Source organism: Nymphalis io, chromosome 6 (assembly GCF_905147045.1).
Source record: "Nymphalis io chromosome 6, ilAglIoxx1.1, whole genome shotgun sequence".
Taxonomy (NCBI): Eukaryota; Metazoa; Arthropoda; class Insecta; order Lepidoptera; family Nymphalidae; genus Nymphalis; species Nymphalis io.
In genome coordinates, this window is record NC_065893.1 from 3,472,844 (window position 1) to 3,491,358 (window position 18,515).

General features: G+C 36.8%; 1 protein-coding gene across 3 annotated transcripts; it reads left to right on the plus strand.

The window, feature by feature from the left end:
• The first annotated feature begins 527 nt into the window (after positions 1 to 527).
• LOC126769112 (cytosolic carboxypeptidase-like protein 5) lies at positions 528 to 17,156 on the plus strand. Of its 3 annotated transcripts, none has more exons than XM_050487674.1 (19): positions 528 to 572; positions 913 to 1,043; positions 1,184 to 1,335; positions 1,521 to 1,646; positions 1,914 to 2,124; positions 2,506 to 2,627; positions 3,530 to 3,801; positions 4,196 to 4,292; positions 4,826 to 4,987; positions 7,847 to 8,097; positions 8,866 to 9,064; positions 9,317 to 9,400; positions 9,492 to 9,587; positions 9,839 to 10,006; positions 10,404 to 10,593; positions 10,750 to 10,888; positions 10,983 to 11,199; positions 14,429 to 14,566; positions 15,278 to 17,156. In XM_050487674.1, the coding sequence occupies exons 2-19, from the start codon at positions 941 to 943 to the stop codon at positions 15,794 to 15,796; spliced, it is 3,246 nt and encodes a 1,081-aa protein (XP_050343631.1). In that variant the 5' UTR covers positions 528 to 572; positions 913 to 940; the 3' UTR covers positions 15,797 to 17,156. The 3 variants fall into 3 exon arrangements, 2 of the variants coding, with proteins under 2 accessions (XP_050343631.1, XP_050343630.1); XR_007669334.1 differs by adding an exon at positions 15,050 to 15,113 and having other exon boundaries at positions 531 to 1,043; positions 15,278 to 15,527; XM_050487673.1 differs by having other exon boundaries at positions 531 to 1,043; positions 15,278 to 17,155.
• Positions 17,157 to 18,515: the final 1,359 nt, after the last annotated feature.

An 18,515-nucleotide genomic window follows, 5' to 3' on the forward strand; every position in this document is an offset into this window, starting at 1 on the left:
AAAAACTATATTTAGGGACAAAATAGGCGTACTTACGTGTGAAAACACATGCCGGCATTTTTCTTCTTGATATCGCTTTAACATGCAATAATACGATAATGCACCATTGTATAACCTTCGATATTATAAAATGATTGTTTCTCGGCCTTTTCACTGAATTAGAATCCTTTCATAAAATTAAAATAAGCAAAAATTGAACAAAAAACACAATGAACGCACCAACTGTCAAGCTTGTTTCGCTACTTAAGTAGCGAAACGAACACCAAAACTGGTTACGCGATAATGGACAAAAGATTTGATAATTCTATCTCTGTCTAAGCCATTTGTAACGTAATTTTCGTTCTTTTTCTTGTGTAAGTGAGAAGGATATCGTCATTGCGTCTATTAGTTTCTCTGTCTACGATTATGGCATATAGTTGTCGTCTCACTATAGTGTAAAAAAAGAAAGAGATTATATCATTTTTAGCACTGGCAGTTCGCATAATAAGTCCCTTTGCATAGAAATCTAGAATGTCATGTCGGCCATCTTGAATAAAATTTCATAATGGAAAAAAGTGATATCTAAATAAAAAGTAAATGCAACTATTTATACTCAATATCTAAATTATCCGAATATAAATTTTTGTGCATATTTTTTAAGTGCTAGTTATTTAATGAATTTAACATAATTACTTAGACCACATAAAAAAGATCACCAATTAAAAAATATCACCAAATCAGCTGTTATCCGTCAATCGATGTCAACAAAATTACATAATTTTGTTTGGAAAAACAGTGAAGCTATTATTTTGGAGTGTCATTTTCAAATTTTTAAACATGGTTTTTGAATTTGATGCTGCCACAGTAAAATTATTAAAGTAAATGTGTACACGGAAGCTACTCAGATTAGTGAATTTGAGTAATTTTTTTTAGAATGTAGCCATACTACACTTAAACTACTATGGATCATAATAATATAATTGAATGCGCTGGTTTTTATTTCATACATAATTTTGATTCTGGAAACCTGGGTCACGTAGAACGAGTACCTACGGAGTTCATTAGTAAGTCGATAAAATATTTTAAAGGAACATCATACTTATCAAACAAAATGTCAATTTAAAATGTAATTTCAAGTTTTAATTGTATGCTTATTTCCTAAAGTAAGTATTTACACAGTTTTACATGACTAACATTTTTTTAGCTCCATTTATTAATCCGAAAACAAATGCAGCAGAAACCCCTGACTATGAATTCAATTTGTGGACTCGACCTGATTGTGCGGGTACTGAGTTTGAAAATGGAAACCGCACCTGGTTTTATTTTGGTATTCAAGCTAGTGAACCAAATGTGCAGGTATTATTGAGAATAATATTAATTATATTATTTTTACCATCAGCTTTGTTTCTACACTTTAGATTTCATACAATTGACTTGGACGTAATTATAATAAAATAAATTAAAATATATATATATGTATTATTAAAAAAGATCTAAAATTCTTTTTTTGTTATTAAAATAAAATTATCTAATGTGATTAGGTGCGGCTTAATCTCATAAACTTGAATAAACAAGGCAAGATGTACAACCAAGGGATGGCTCCTGTCACACGTACTTTGCCGGGAAAACCACAATGGGAAAGGATAAGGGATCGCCCTGTTCATTCTGTAAGTAAATAAAACATAAGATACAAACATTTCATGATTAGATATAAATTGTTCTATTCTATACCAGGTAAAATTATATATAGATGTTTTTTATGTATGCATGTATTATTGTTTGCAAAATTTTATATGTAAATTATTCTGAATTACAGTAACAGTAACAGCCTGTTAATGTCCCACTGCTGGGCTAAGGCCTCCTCTCCCTTTTGAGGAGAAGTTTAAGTTCTGAATTATCCTCTGCATATCAAAAATAAATTGTTGTTGTTTCAGACTGATGATAACACTTTCACACTGAGCTTTAGATATCGTACAGCAGAAAATCCGAAGGCAACGACATTCTTTGCTTTCACATATCCATATTCTTTTGCGGAACTGCAAATAGCTCTCAACTCAATAGATTTAAAAATGCTGCCATTGCCACCGCCTCAGTCACCTGATGATATTTACTATTGCAGAGAATGTTTGATTTATTCTTTAGAAGGTAAGCAAAATATGATCATATTTATATTGTCATAAGATACAGTTAATGCCAAGATAACTCATAGAAAAGACAGTGAAAATTTTAGCTGCAGATTGCTGGTTAAAGTCCAGGTAAATAATAAATCACCTTGGGATTGGTGGTGTAGGAAAACATTTTGAAAAAACCAATATGTGTCGATTCAAATTCTTGACACTTGAGTATTCTCTAACACACAGCAGTGTGGTGGATCAATTAGACTTAATTTTTATAAAGAGGCGACACTTGCCTTTCGCTTTCCTATTGTGTCGTAATGTTTATGTGTAATTGTTTTATGTGCCTTTTGTTTTTGTATTATATTATTTAATCATTAATGACGATAATTAAAATAAAACGTAATTGCAGGTAGGCGAGTTGATCTATTAACAATATCATCACACCACGGCATAACAACTGAGAGGGAAGACAGATTGAAGAACCTGTTTCCTGATAACCAAGAGAGACCTTTCAAGTTTCAAAATAAAAAGGTACAGCCCTATATCTATTATATTGATAGTTTTAAGGCTAAAAGTCATTGCCTTAAGTCTAGAAATTCTCAGTAGCATCCCAAAGTTTTAATTTGGCAGTGTTAATACCGCCTCAGAGTATATGTAAAGTACATTGGCTTGCCGTCCCATCTGTTTATGAAAGTCAGCTAATGACAGCTGTGTTTTCGCACACACTCCAGCTATGATCAGATATTTCTATCTTTTATGATAATGGTCGCAGTGTCTTAATTTGCCAACAGGACAAGTGAGTTTAGCTTTAAAAAATATAGTCTTTAAATTTTCAAATATTTGTTACATATAATAAAACATAACTTCTAGGTTATGTTTCGGTATAACACTAATACAAGCCACAAATATATATATGTATATATATATATATATATATAAAATAATAAATTTTTACCATTAAGTTAGTAATTCTTGCATACCACCATATCAGCGGATATTATATATTAATTCTGACTGTTTTATTTGTAATGCCTAACTAATAAAACTATTAAACCACTATTCGTAAAACTTATATCATAAAGCAAACTTTTTCCAAAACGCGTTGCCTCTTTTGCACATCATGCAAATATTGATTTAAATAAGTCACTCAATTATTCTCAAAAATATACATAACACATTTGAACACATTTAACAAATCACTAGTCGCGCCTTTAATTTATTAATTACTTCACTTTTCTGTCCACCAACAAAATGGCGGTTTTAAATTATTGCGCGTTTTTTTTTTTTAACAACCCTGTTGTTTGTATCAAGGAATCTCCTAACTGTAGTATACAAATATTTTAAAAGTTTCGCCTGCTTTAAATTTAGAATATTTACATGGCAAGCGTGAATTTAATGTTGTGGTGTATTATAATGTAATGGCATATTTCTAGGTTATATTTGTATCAGCTCGAGTTCATCCAGGCGAGACCCCTTCGAGTTTCGTCTTCAACGGTTTCCTCAATCTCCTCCTCATGAGAAACGATCCTATCGCGATACAATTGCGGAAGTTGTATGTGTTCAAACTGATCCCATTCCTGAATCCCGACGGAGTGGCCAGAGGACATTACCGGACGGACACTCGGGGAGTCAACTTAAATAGGGTGTATCTTAACCCGTCGCTGACTTTCCATCCTACTGTATACGCATCGAGGTCTCTTATCAGGTATTATTAAATTTTCAGCTAAATTCAATTTAGTAATAAATACATGAGAACATCAAGGCAAGCTGCTCCCTAATAAAATTCACGGTCACCACCGTTCATAAACGTTAGCCGTAAGAAATAGTTATCATTTCTTATATATATCTGGGTAGCGCCACCAACTTTGGGAACTGAAATGTTATGTTAAGCCTTGTGCCTGTAGTTGCACTGGCTTACTGAAAAATAACTGTCAAATATATGTAATTAACTGTACGACTTGTGCGTCATAAAAGAGAGAAACAATGCTTCAACATCATTCATAATATAGTAAAATAATTGATACATTTACAAATAATTAAGATCACGGTTTCATTAAAACACATACTTCGCTTTCAATAAAATTAACAATATTTTTCAGATATTATCATTTTGGATGTGAAAAAGAGGACGATATATGTGAGGAGAGCAAGAGCTTCACAGCGCGTAGTGTTCCAAGTATTAGCGAAAGTGCTGAGGTAAGTGGATTTATCTATAAAACTAATCGATTGTAATATTACACAAGCAATTAGGCGTCACAGATAAAAAATACGACAGAAACCCATCACTAACTAAAACTATCTCTTCCTTAAAATTAAGTTCCTGCATCATTGGTCGGCGGAGGTACGCCCAATAGTTGAATCATAAGAATTTTAAGTGATTTTTTACAGCGATACTTATTATATAATATTGAATGTGAACTTATGTAAGTAAGCTTGTTCTAATGAGATGGGGGTCAGTGCGAGTCGCGTAATAACTGAATATAAACAGTATTTACTTGGTGTTAGGGCTTTGTGCAAGGCCGTCTGTGGTAGGTACCACCCGAGGAGTGCATCAGTATTCTACCGTCAACAGAAAATTGACGTTATTGCTGTGTGTAGGACGTAAGTTAGTTTCTAACGTATTGTCGTTGTATGTAATCTTTTACATTTAAGCGCCTATGTCTATGGACGTAGTGCCCATATACTATTAAAAAAAAAATAACAATAATAAACACCTAATAATTCTTCAGCTAATCGAAACCAAGAAGAAGAGAAGCGTCAACTCCCCAACATACAAACGGGATAAGATCAAGACATCAAACAAATCCACCGGCGTGTTGAAACAAGTCTCGGTGGATAGTTCGAAGGACGTCCAGTCGTTAAGTAGTGAAGCTGGTAATCTGGCGGAACAGGTGCGTTTTTTTACATTTATAATCTTCTATATAAATAAAAATGAATGTCTGTACGTTTATCAAACTCTCATTCGTTCCTAAACTATTCATCTGATTTTGATGTGTTTTGTGATAATTATATATATTATATAGTGAAACAGTGACTAAGCCAAGTGGCCTAGTGGTTAGAACGCGCGAATCTTAACCGATGATCGCGGGCAAGCACCACACATGGAATTCCTTACCAGCTCACGTGTTCCCCTCCTCTTACAACCCGGGTTCCTTCAAACGAGGCGTGAAGAGGCATCTTGCGGGCCGGCAAGGCGAAGGCGGCTAGTGCAGAACGTTATTCCCGTCTGTACTGGCCGTCGTCGCGTTTGGACTCTACTAACACTTACCATCAGGTGGAGTAGAGTCATTTGCCCTCCCGGCGAATATATAAAATATATAAAACTGAATATTTAATTATATAATTTTTGTCTATAATTCATCGCGTGCTCGGTGAAGGAAAACATCGTGAGAAAACCTGCATGTGTCTAATTTCATTGAAATTCTGCCACATGTGTATTCTACCAAACCGCATTGGAGCAGCGTGGTGGAATAAACTCCAAACGTTCTCCTCAAAATGGAGAGGAGGCCTTAGCCCTGCAGTGGGACATTAACAGGCTGTTACTGTATATAGTGAAATATTCAATAGTCTATTGCGTAATATACTCTATTTCAATGGCAGCACGAGTAAAAGTAAACCCTTAATGCGATTTGCTAATAACTCTGCTGTGCTATGCTCTGTTCTTGTTGAATATGTCTTATATTTATAATATATATATAACACTAATTCACTCCGCAACTTATGTTCACTTTAAATTTACCTACAAAGTATCGACAACAACATTTAAAACACAATTTTTTTACGAATCCATAACGAACACCATAGATAATCTTGGATTATGTCATGACAATATAATAATATCCTAATATCCTGGGTCATTTTTCACACACGGCCATCTGATCCCAAATTAAGCTTGTACAAAGCTCGTATTATGGAATCCAGACAACCGATATACTACATATACTACTTTTATTTTGTATATACATACTTATATAGATAATTACACCCAGACTCAGACAAACAGACAAGTTCATGCACACAAATGTCTGTCCTGGGTGGGAATCGAACCCACAACCTTCGGCGTGAAAGGCAAGTATATACCAACCACGCCAACCGGCTCGGACATGACAATTCAAGGCCAATGTTATTTGTGTTCTTGAATGGTGAATTTTTAATGAGAAAATGATAGACCGTCTTGGTCTCAGCGAAATAGCAAGAGAGAGGAAGCTTTTTGCGATAGCATATCTGAGGAGTAGGTGGTACATATCCAGACGAGCTTGCACAAAGCCACCAGTAAAGCTTTAACCTATATGTCTAATTATGACATTTCGAAATATAGATTTCCTTAATAATTAAATCTCTCATATATTTTTTATAATTATTCAATAAATGACAGCTATGTTTTATTATGTCGAAATTGTTTAATAGAAAGAAAGTTATTCCGTAATTTAGTCATCAATGATTCTAACGCTGAAAATAATATAGAAATAAAAGTTGGGAAATACGTCGTTTCTAGTATTTATGTTTTACTCGTTTAAAGGGTATAATTTAGCCAGTGAAATAAAAGACAGAAGCATTTTAATATTATATAAAATGGACGGCTATAATAAACGGTTTGTCTATGTCTAACCTGACAGCGCTAAGCGTAGATGTGACCACATATGGTCTATTGGCTACCTTATAAGTTTACGGATTCCGAGATTCTGGGTTAAAATCCAGGTTGATATGAAAAAAAATTGGGATTTTGTCCCAAGGAATTATTATTAACAGGTCGAAGTCAGGATACAGGTTTGGAATGCAGTTGTTGGTCTTGCTTTTTGTCTGGCCATGACATATTGCCGTCATATCAGGTATAGAGAGAGGGAATAAAATAAAGTCCTGTGTTCATATAACTCTTGCCCAAGTGGCTAGTCCCTGTTCATAATGGCTGCCAAGACAAAAAGCGGTCGGGCGGACATATTATAAAATGCGATTATAGAGAGGTTATATTAAGCGAAATGATTTTGTAAATATAATCTAAATCTTGTTTTCATGGTTAAATCAATAGATCAGCGATAGCTTTGTCTAATTAAATAACCATAACACTTGTATACTTGCGTCACTCGGCTTATCAGAGAGCTGTGAGTTATTAAGAGCTTTTAACATTTTTTTAGGAATTTAAGTACTAATATTGTAAATGAGTAAATATTTAGTGATAAGTCAGTAAAATATTTTAAAGGATTCTCTATGAGAGGATGTTATGACATAAGAGAAGCCTTCGCAATTGAGTTCAGATGGTTAAAATGAGATGTCTATGATTCGCTTAATGTGGGGTCCCGGCGGACTTCAAGTCCTATATAATATATTCCCAAGGGGCCTCAGCGTTGCAGTAGAAAATAGACTTAGCTGATATAGATGAAAATAATGACTCTAGTCATTCTATCTCTAAAATGTATAAAACAAAGTCCCTTTCTTGTATATTATTTGTAAATATTTTATACAAAATGCCTGAATTGTTTTGTCCATTAAAAATTCGTACGCTTACATAACCTCAGGAAAAGTTATTAAAAAACTATAGGTTATTTGCGAAGCCATTTTCTTTTCAGATTAAGATATACATATGTGTTATTTACATTTAATATAGACTGTCATTTATACTATATCATTCGAATGAATATTTTAGAAGATTTCAAATTTTGCTAACAGTGGCTTATATTAAATTGCACAAATAGTTTTATATATAATTTTGAAGAAAGCGTCAAATATAACTATCAATTTGTTACCTATTTAAGGTATATGACATGAAACTCCAAGAGATGCCGTTACAAGCAAGCGACGTGACTTCGAACCTTTCGGACACCAATGTCGGAGACAGTTCGTCGCTACTCAATGAAACCGTTTTAAAGTCATGTCTGGGGTCCAACGTCCACCTCAGTACGAGTGAAGAACTGACTGTTCATGGCAATAACCCTCTTAAACCGTTGAGAGACACGCTGAAGAACAGCATAAGTTTGCTAATGGAATCGACTTCCTTCATTACCGAGTACGTATAATATTTACTCATTTCGGGTGTCGAACATTGTGTTGCCTCTATGTTGTAAGGGATATGATCTTTTTGTAAGAGGGATACCGTTACACCTTATTTAATTTAAAAGAATGTGTGTACTTTGTTGGTTAAATGAGTCTATCGTTGCTGGTACGAGGACAGGGTATTAGCGGTGTGAATCAGTGGCGTAGCATAGCACCCGGTCGGATCCCAAATTGGCTGCCCTCTTATTGTTGCAATTGATTATTATAAACTTGGGGCACTGTAAAAAAGAGTACTCGTATTGAATAATACTAACCTGATAAGTGAAAGAAAGTGAAGAGAGAAGCCGAGATGGCCCAGTGGTAAGAACGTGTGAATCTTATCCGATGATCGTGGTTTCCCCCGGGCAAGCACCACTGAATTTTCATGTGCTTAATTTGTGTTTATAATTCATCTCGTGCTATACGGTGAAGGAAAACATCGCGAGGAAACTTGCATGTGTCTAATTTCACTGAAATTCTGCCACACGTGTTTTCCACCGACCCGCATCGGAGCAGCGTGGTGGAATAAGCTCCATACCTTCTCCTCAAAAAGGGAGAGGAGGCCTTAGCCCAGCAGTGGGACATTCACAGGCTGTTACCGTACTGTAAAAAACCGAATATTTTTTTGATAATATTACATATCATTGGTAAACATTTTTTTGCTACCGCCACCTGTGAAATACCGCCCCTGCCCCCTCCCCCACGCCCCGCTCAGGTGTGAACTACCCCGCGTTGTCCGCAGCGAGCCCCGCGGGCGCGTCCGCGCGGGCTGGTGCGCCGAGTGCCGCCGCGCCGCCGCGCGCCTCGAGCGCAGCGCGCCCGGCCTCGCCGCCGCGCTGCCCGGCTGCCCCGCCGCGCTGCCCGGCTGCCCCGCCGCGCTGCCCGGCTGCCCCGCCGCGCTGCCCGGCTGCCCCGCCGCGCTGCCCGGCTGCCCCGCCGCGGTAACTACGCTCGCACCTTACTACACGTTCCGCGCGATCCCATCTGCTGTAACTGCTAGTAAACCCTTAATAGCCTCCTTTTTAGCATATGCGTTACGTATTACGATTAACTTTTATTTGTAGTTTATAAATAAATATATATATCAGCTTATCGCCGTCCGCTGCTGGACGAAAGCCTCCCCTATAAAACGCCAACCATCCCCAACTTGGGCTGCCCGCATCCATAAATAAATATGTTATTACTAAACACAGATGCGCCCCGAGTCCCCCACGTACCACACCATAGAGGAGTACGGGGAGCACCAGAGACGACAAATTGATGATCAGGAGCGTAAGGTAGTATACCTACTATTGTATAAAGCATTGGGAATTTGTATCAAACTCGTATGATAAATATTAACCGAACTATTTTTTGTATTTTTTACAGCTGCACGACGCTGAATTTGTCGATAGTACTGAGAGTATCTATTTCTGTACAAATTGTTTTAAGAGATATATTATAACACACGAAAATGAAGAAATAGTGAGTACAAAACGATTTCACTTAGATTTACGTATTCAAAATTGATAAAAAAAGTATAGTGAGTGAATGATATCGAGTAATTAACTTGTCATTATAGCTTTCATAAACATTGCGAAAGTTTTTTGGGAAGTAGGTTTTTGTATTATACTGTAAGAAATGCAAAAACGTGTACAGGTTGATTTATATGTACTTTTACGATATGCCTGATACATTTTTATATATTTACTGATTTTCTACCGACCTCGCTGCAGAACGTGCAGGAGAGTGCGGCGCACGCGAGCGCGGGCGTGTCGGCCGGCGACCACTGCTTGCTGCCCCCGCGCTCGCCCGCGCACTCGACTGCGCACTCGCCCGCTCACTCGCCCTCGCATTCGCCCGCACACTCGCCCGCCGGCAGCACGGGGGATGCTCTTGTACTGGTACTTATGATACTTTTTTTGCAGGCTATTATTGTTTTTAGGATCTTTTCTTTAAAAGCGTCTAATTAGCTAAAGTAATTGTTTGAATATCATATAATAAAGGCAGGGGTATACTATCCCCACGCGGGTTAATTTCCTGACTAATCAATTGTTTATGTATGTGTTCCGGTATGAAACTTGCGTGTATTTGTTCGGCACAAGACACACGTCGGTTTATATTACTCGATAACCGGTACACTGGTACTGGTACGTAAAATATAATCAATTGTGACAACTTACTTTCAAGGCGTTCACTCGCTCGTTTGCATTCCTCCTTATTCTATTCATCTGTACGAATCGATTAACTAAACTAAAGCGCTTATACAATTAAATCTTATAACATTTATTCCATTCCCAGCCCCCTCTCCAGCTGCCCACCCTGCCAAAGGAAGAGAAATCCAAGTCTGTCTTGAACAAGCAGCCGAAGAAGAAACCCTTGCCCTCTCCCGTGTCCCCCGGGCCCCCCTCCGCGCCTCGCGTGCCCTACAAAGAGGTCGACTCTGGTCTCTACTTGTACATAGACTTACACGGACACGCCTCGAAAAAAGGTAGCCTTTATCTTTGTTTTACTTTTTAACTACAACAAATACATTAGTAATGGAGAAATTTATCTGTTATTTGAAGAATTAATTAATTCATTATCTGCAACATTCATCCGTTATTTATTTTATTGTTTATAATTAATACGGTTTCGTCACGAACAGGCATATTCATGTACGGAAACCACTTCGAAGACCTCGACAGCTGCGTCGAGTGCATGCTGCTGCCGCGCATCATGTCGCTCAATAACTTGCACTTCCACTTCTCCTCCTGCAACTTCACGGAGAGAAACATGTACCTCAAGTACGTACGCGGCGTATCCGCGCAACTCCCGCGCGACCGCGACCGGGAGCTCCGAGCGCGAGTAGAGTAACACAAGGCGCGCGTTGTGCTGCAGGGACCGGCGCGACGGCATGTCCCGCGAGGGCTCGGGCCGCGTGGCCGTGCTCAAGGCCACGGGGCTGGTGCGCTCCTACACGCTGGAGTGCAACTACAACACGGGCCGCCTCGTCAACGTGCTGCCGCCCGCCGCGCGCGACCCCCCCGCGCCGCACCCGCCCGCGCCGCCCGCCGCGCCGCCGCCCCCCAAGTACACGCCGCACATCTTCCAAGAGGTGAGCCGCCCGCCCCGCTGGGGGCCGACACCCGCCCCACACCCACCCCGACGATCGCGCAGCGCCACGTCTATTTTAACAGCGACATAAGCTGAGTGCGTTCTCGCAGGAAACACCTTTAACATATTCGTCTATCTTTCGTCTATCTATCCATCGTCGGAAGAGTTTCAATACTCGGCCCCAGCCGGTGTCAGGCCGGTATACTTCTTAGTATACTGAATGTTTTCAGGAAAAATATATTTACGATTAAAATGAATTTAATAGATTGATTGCAGGTGTACGTATATTTTTAAACCTACTTTACCTCTACATTTTCACATAATGAGAAGCTGAAGTTAAAAACAGTGCTTTTATAATACATCCTGATATACGGGGTTATTTTTAAAACGCGAGCACCCTAGCAGGACTATATTACTAACATTATTTTCTTCTATGACTTTTTATAGAATCTAATAATAATGTCGAGGACATCGTTTTGTCCGAAAAACCCAATAACTTTTTATTGGCCCGATCTGGGATTTGAACCTAGAACCTCGGAGTTTGCGGCCTTATATTTAGCCACTAGACCAACGAAGCAGTCAGAACCTAATAGTCTTAATTTTATTTTTGTTTTCTTTGATACTCTTAACGTTTTTTTTAGTAGTAATTGATGATTACGAGTGAGTGATTTGTAGTATATACCCATCGGTAAATATTGCACATCGACTGAGACAATCGACTAATTTCGGCTTCGTAGAGCGTTATCTCTGTCGCACGAAACACTAACAGTCCAGTATCTTTTAGGAGTTGTTAAAACAAATTTTATTTGTTTCCGTGTAATTGAATAAAATACACCAGTTCTTTCTATAAGTGCTGTCTTTGGATTATGGAAAAATTAAATAAAAAAAAAAAAACATTTTTGTATCATGTTGATTTTTTTTTTCATGTTACCGATGTAGTACAAATAAACATTATTATACCTAATGTTAAAATGACGCATTCTAATATAAAACTTTTTATGAATTAAGTTCTCAATGAATTCTACTTCTTTCATTTCACTATATGCGCTATCAAGGAGGTCAATACCATTGTCACTACCAGCTGTATTTATCACAAGTCGATCAGTGTAATTGTCTAAATCGTGTTGAATTATTCGATGTACAATTTCACATTTGATCGCGTGATCGCAAAACTTTTTCCATACCTCAGCCCCGATCACAATAATCATTTGGAAACACGTAATGTTGATCGGAATGATGCTTTAATTGTAAATAATAATAAGCACGAAATTACTACTTGATTTTTATTTTACTATTTTTTTTAAAGTTTTTTTTACATATTATAAGTGCTGTCTTTGCTACTGCGCAGACTTATCACTATTTGGAGATATCGGTTTTAATATTTAAATGAAAGAAAAATTTAATGAAGTATTAAAATCCATAGAAGAATAATGTTCTCGCTTATGATGCTAGTAATATGGTCTTGCGAGGTTATTAATGATTTACAAATAATACATTTGTAAACCAGACACTTACGTAGCACTTTTACATGAAACAATCCCAAGCTTTAGGGACTAGTGTCTCAGGTTACTAATAATGACTGGTATATTTTATATGAACAAGTCGTATCTAGTTATTAATTTTTAGCAACAAATTTTTATTGGCTATCTAGGTAAATAGGAAGGAACATGAGATAAGGCGTATCAGTGCCGAATACTATACCACCTTAATTATTTTTGATGATTCTCTTTAAATAATTTTTGCCGATCTGACAGAAGACGTTGGATTGGTCGTCTTCATATCCAGCAGAGTTCCAAGGAAGTAAACCACGCTAGGATGGTAGTCGCCTACCGCCGCCACGGTACATATATGGCCACTCTCCACTGAGAACTAACAGCAGCGGACACCCGACAATCTGTGAGACCAAACAGGCGCCTCATAGAGGGACACCGATCGCTCGACACCTACATTAAAACAGCTGACTTGACTCCCTTGGTCTCGCGTCATTAGGCAGCAGTCTGGACATGGCATTCGCTATCACACCCAGGCAGACGATCGAAATGCTCTTCGAATCCGACATGGGCTTTAGCTAAGCGATCACCAGTTGTGTGTGGGAGAAACTAAACAGTTTGATATGTAATAGTTTTCGGCACTCATACGCTGATATTTCCGACTAACATATGTACGTGAATATAATTTGTTAAGAAACACGTTCAAATAGTTATTGATGTAGAACTCGTATAATAACTAACTAACTAATTAAGGCAATCTCAGAAGACCTATCACCATTGCAGGTAAGGCACTATCGCGCTAAGAATATGGAGTTTTTCGAAGAGATAGATCCATTGAAGGTTTGTCCGTTATGTATAAGCATTAGTTAATATGGTAATAATAGAAATTGTAATTTTATTATTTATGAAAACCTGTATCTGAATACTGTATAGAAGATTTAATTTAAAGAGCTTTTTTTGCCTACTTCACATTATCTCTTCAAAATTCTCCAAATGTAAAAACACTCACCGCTGCATTGGATAGCACTTTTAATTATAATATATTTAAGGCTGCGTTCACTTTCGCGTTTGCTACATTCGCCGCTTTTCTGGAATTACGTCCGGAAATTATTTGTTTTTTTTTTCTAAATATAAATAACAAAAATTAAATCGTTTTAAAATTAGTCGTATGACGCGGCGGATCAAGGTGACGGTAGCACAATTTTGGGATATATTTCTTTTCTTACTTCTATGCTGAAATTTTTTACATGTAAAGTATGTTATTATAATATGATGTATACGTACGTAGTGTAATATATTATATGTATGTTTTATATTAAGTGCGAAACAAAATGGGTTCGTTTTGCTTCTTTTCTTACCTCACTTTTTTATAGAAAATCTAGTAGGAAAATATTGGCAGCCACAATATATTATTTAATTATTTTAATTGCGAAGCGACCTTAAAATATGATTGGGGTGCAAATATAAACTAATGATCATATTTAAATAAACTATGAGTAATATATATATATATATATATATATATATATATATATACATATGTATACTGACGGATTCGATATTATTTATATACATATGTATATATATATATATATATATATATATATATATATATATATATATACATATGTATATATATAAATAATATCGAATCCGTCAGAAACTTTTCCCGCAGTTATACGTTTCCCGCAAAATAAATTTCGTCAGCTTGCGAATAATGAATCTGTTATGGCCGCAAAGGTGGGGCGATCCCTCGGCGCGTCGATCCTGGATCTGACGGGACAACACCCCAACTCGCGCATCCCGTGCTCCGAGCACCGCAACCTGTCCGCCGTGCGCGACTGGCTGCGCGCGCACACGCGCACGTTGCGCCCGCAGGTACGTCCGCCTGCCGAGCGCTCGCTCCTGTACCACAATACCCGTCACCACTCATAGCTTTACAACCTTTTTTATTGTGTCATATTAGGTATAATTCTTGTAAGTGTATAGTGATATTTTGGAGAACATCTACAATAGGCGCAATAAATAACGTGTTGTGCTACTTGCGCTGTCTTACGGCTAAAAGTTATTATAAGTAAAATTAATCTATCATTTTATACCTTCTTTTATTAACAACATTTTGCACGGGCTGCCACGACGCACGCTTAAAATCTTTAAAAGATGATGGTGTAAATTAAATATTTGGAATGATTTAGTAAAGATATTTATTTTTTGCAAACATTTGTCTTATTTAGTATTTTTTTATCTTATTGTATAATTTCAAACGTTTACTTTGTTATTGTTCACAGTTCATACTAATATTTTCAATGTTTTCGTTTTAATTTACTTGTGTTCTTAACTAAAAATCTCTTTGGTTTTCAGTGCTAAGTCACTTCCAAAACTTCTAAATAAAAATCAATCACCAGCCTAATACAAACTATTTTGGGTAAGGAACTAATTAGAGTGAAATGTGTTATTTCGACTCGTGAAAATAACGCCACGCTTATCATTTACTAAAACATATGCTGATAAAATTACTCACCTTAGTCAAAAATCACGTACTTACACCGTTAAGAATTAATGAACACATATATATCTCGTCGATTTCAGTTGACGACTTCTCGATTACGACCCAAAACGTCGTCTCCCACACGATTGCCTCTCTTCGCGCGCTCCAAAGCTAAGGTGACGGACGAAAGGAAGGAGAATACGTTCGTCGCAGCCAAATCGGACTCCGAACGAAAACGAAGCCCGCCGGTGCTCGCGCAACGCTCCGGCCACGAACTGGTCAACTCGAACATGAAATTCGCCAAGAAAAACGATCCCGTCAAGACCTCCTCCCGCACCCGGTACCTCGCCGAAAACGAGCCGAAGCCTAAGACGTTGTCGACCAAGCGGCGGAACGTTCTCGCCATACGCAAGCCCAACGCGAGCAAGACGCAGGCGGGCGGCGTCGTCAAGGCCAAGTGCAGCCGGCGCGCCGCCGACGACGCGGACGGCGCCAAGCTGTGCAAGCGCAGCTACTCGCGCACGCTGCGCCGCCGCGCCGCCGCCGCCACCTCCGAGGAGGACTTCGTGGCGCCCTCGCCCTCGCGCCTCAAGAAGATCCGCCTCAAGGCGGCCTTGTAGCGCGCGCGGCCCGCTCGGAACACACCCGCCCCCTTCGGCTGCTATTGCATTCAATTGTTTGAGATCCCCTACAATCTAACGATAGTCCCGGTGGTTAAAACGGCATCTAGGTCGACGGTAATTATATATTTCCTTTCTTGTTTTAAAGAAATATGGACAAAAATTTGCGAAATCTTTTTTTTTCTTCACGAAACGGTTAAATTCGTTGCCTTTTTAGAAATATTTTTATTTAAAGATAACTTAAAAATAATCATATTTTGTTATTATATTCAATGTCTATTATATTTGTAATAACACAATGATTTTCAATTCAGAGAATAGCTTATCTCAATTATATTTTAAATTTTGTCTAGAAGTTATATGAACATTTGGAGAGGTATATTAATTAGAATCGTCTTTCTATCACCGACATCGCCCCATTTGATTCGAAATACGTTTTCCACCTAACCTAACCTTGGATCTTCTATACAAATAAAAGATACACTTAATTCAGCAAAGATTAAGATCAAAAATTAACTTGATCATCTTGATTTATAAAATAGTGGATAAGTTTCTTTTATACTTAAATAAATGTAAACATGATTAGCTGAAATATTGTAATAAATTATGTAAATTGCTAGAATGGTTAGCTCCTGGAGCAAATTAAGAGCATACTGAATGATCTCATTATGATTTTTATTGCTTTAATTTCAAATTATTTATCTGTAATCATTCAAAATATATTAACAATGAACCGTATCTATACGAACAATGGGTTTCGAGTTTATTGCATATTGAATAACGAAATATACAAATTTATTATTAATATTACTTAGAAACTAAACTTAGGTACTAACTATTATAAAGATTTAGTGTAAATGAAATGTTTACTTATTTTGTTACATATATCTTAGGGCCAGGTCACAAGTGACGTCTGAAGTTCATCATGAACAATCTCCATATAAAAATATTTGCGGTGGTGCATTGATTATGTTAGAATTCTTATAGCCAACCATAAATGTGCAATAATAATAAAGTAGTTGTAAACAAATTGTTTTTCTAAACTCGTGTCGTTGTTTATAATATGTATTAAAATTGTGTGTAAAATAAATTGTTATATCATAGAAAGAATAGTATGTATTTAAATAGTAACTATTTATCTGAAATATTAATATATTAAAAAATAACATTTAATGTTAATATTTTTTTATTTCACTCTTTTGGGGACTGAGTTTTTTTGAGTGTTAAAAAATGCAACCAAATCAACAATAGTTATTTCCTATACATATCGCTTTTTTTAAGATTATTTTATACATTAAAATGTGTTTGTTTTGACGGGCCTGTTGACGTGGTTGGTAGATACTTGCTTTTCACGCCGAAGGTCGTGGATTTGATTCCTACCTAAAACAGACTGTCTGTTCTGAGTCTGGGTGAGATTATCTTTATGGGTATGTATTTACAAAAGAAAAGTAAGTAGAGTGAGTAATGTCTCAGGATATTATTGTTATAATAATGACATTTGCAAGTAAATTTTTAATTATTAAATATCCTTTACTTTTTATGAGATAAACAAGCTATAGTATCACAACCCATTCCAAAAGCGATGAGGACATATTCAACTGTAAGGTTCTTTTGTAGTGTGGGTTAAACCTATTTTTTACCTCTTTCTTAACTTCAATTAAAAGAGCTCACCAAGATAATTCACATATACTTTTACATTAGTGTTACGAAATTGACAACAATGACTAAAATTATTATTGTCTCCTCTATAATCTAAAGAAGTTAGCTAAGATGGTATAATAATTGTAATTTGTTCCATGTGGAAATTTATGTTATAATCTGTCCTATTGAACTTATGAGGCGAGACTTACCCCCAAACACATTTACTAAACGAATCCAGTACCTCTGCTACGAGTTAAATAGTTATAATGTCATTAATAATAATCGAAAACAAAATAGCTGCGTATATTTAGGATACGTTGCCATTTGGATTATCAAGTCGTGTGGCATACGGGCGAAATACGTTTCGACTCGAATTCGGATAGATGGCAGTGACTGTTAAGGCCATTGATATAATTATGCTTGTTGCAAATATATATTTATATTTGCCGGGAAGGCAAATGACTACTCCACCTGATGGTAAGTGGTAGTAGAGTCCAAACGTGGGCCAGTAGTCGGGAAGAATGTTCTGCACTAGCCGCCCCCGCCTTGCGGGCAGGCAAGGCCTCTTCATTTATACATTAAGCCAACATTTATGTTATCAGTTGTGACAGTGTTACAATTATTTATATATGGCAATGAAGAGACAACAATTTTATTATGATACATTGATGCTTTGTTACATAATTTTGTATTGTTGTGATAGTTCTTTCATATGTTCATTGTTTTTTGAAGTTTCAAATATAAGCACCATTCTTTATGGAATTTCTCAGGGCTTAGAAATAACTATTTCTATGCATTTATATTTATAAGCAGAACATGATTAATGGTAAGATATAAATATGACTATAATTAAGTAATGGTATTTTTAATTTTAAAATTGTAATTCTTAATGTTTTGTTACTATTTACACTATTTATTACAAGAGTTTGATATTTACGACACTATATAAAGTGACCTTTGTAATGCCTGAAAAAACAACTAAACTTAGTATATAATTACTTACTAATTACTCATATATTGTTATATGAGTAGTAATTCTTCAGTTTCATTCTTTAAATTAGACCATTGATGTAACAGA

Bases quoted from the DNA above. Each gene is read 5' to 3' on its own strand.
- LOC126769112 (XM_050487674.1), top strand. From the start codon at position 941: ATGGATCATAATAATATAATTGAATGCGCTGGTTTTTATTTCATACAT. The intron at 1,044-1,183 runs GTAAGTCGATAA...ACATTTTTTTAG, and splicing joins AGTACCTACGGAGTTCATTA to CTCCATTTATTAATCCGAAA. The intron at 2,125-2,505 runs GTAAGCAAAATA...ACGTAATTGCAG, and splicing joins TTTGATTTATTCTTTAGAAG to GTAGGCGAGTTGATCTATTA.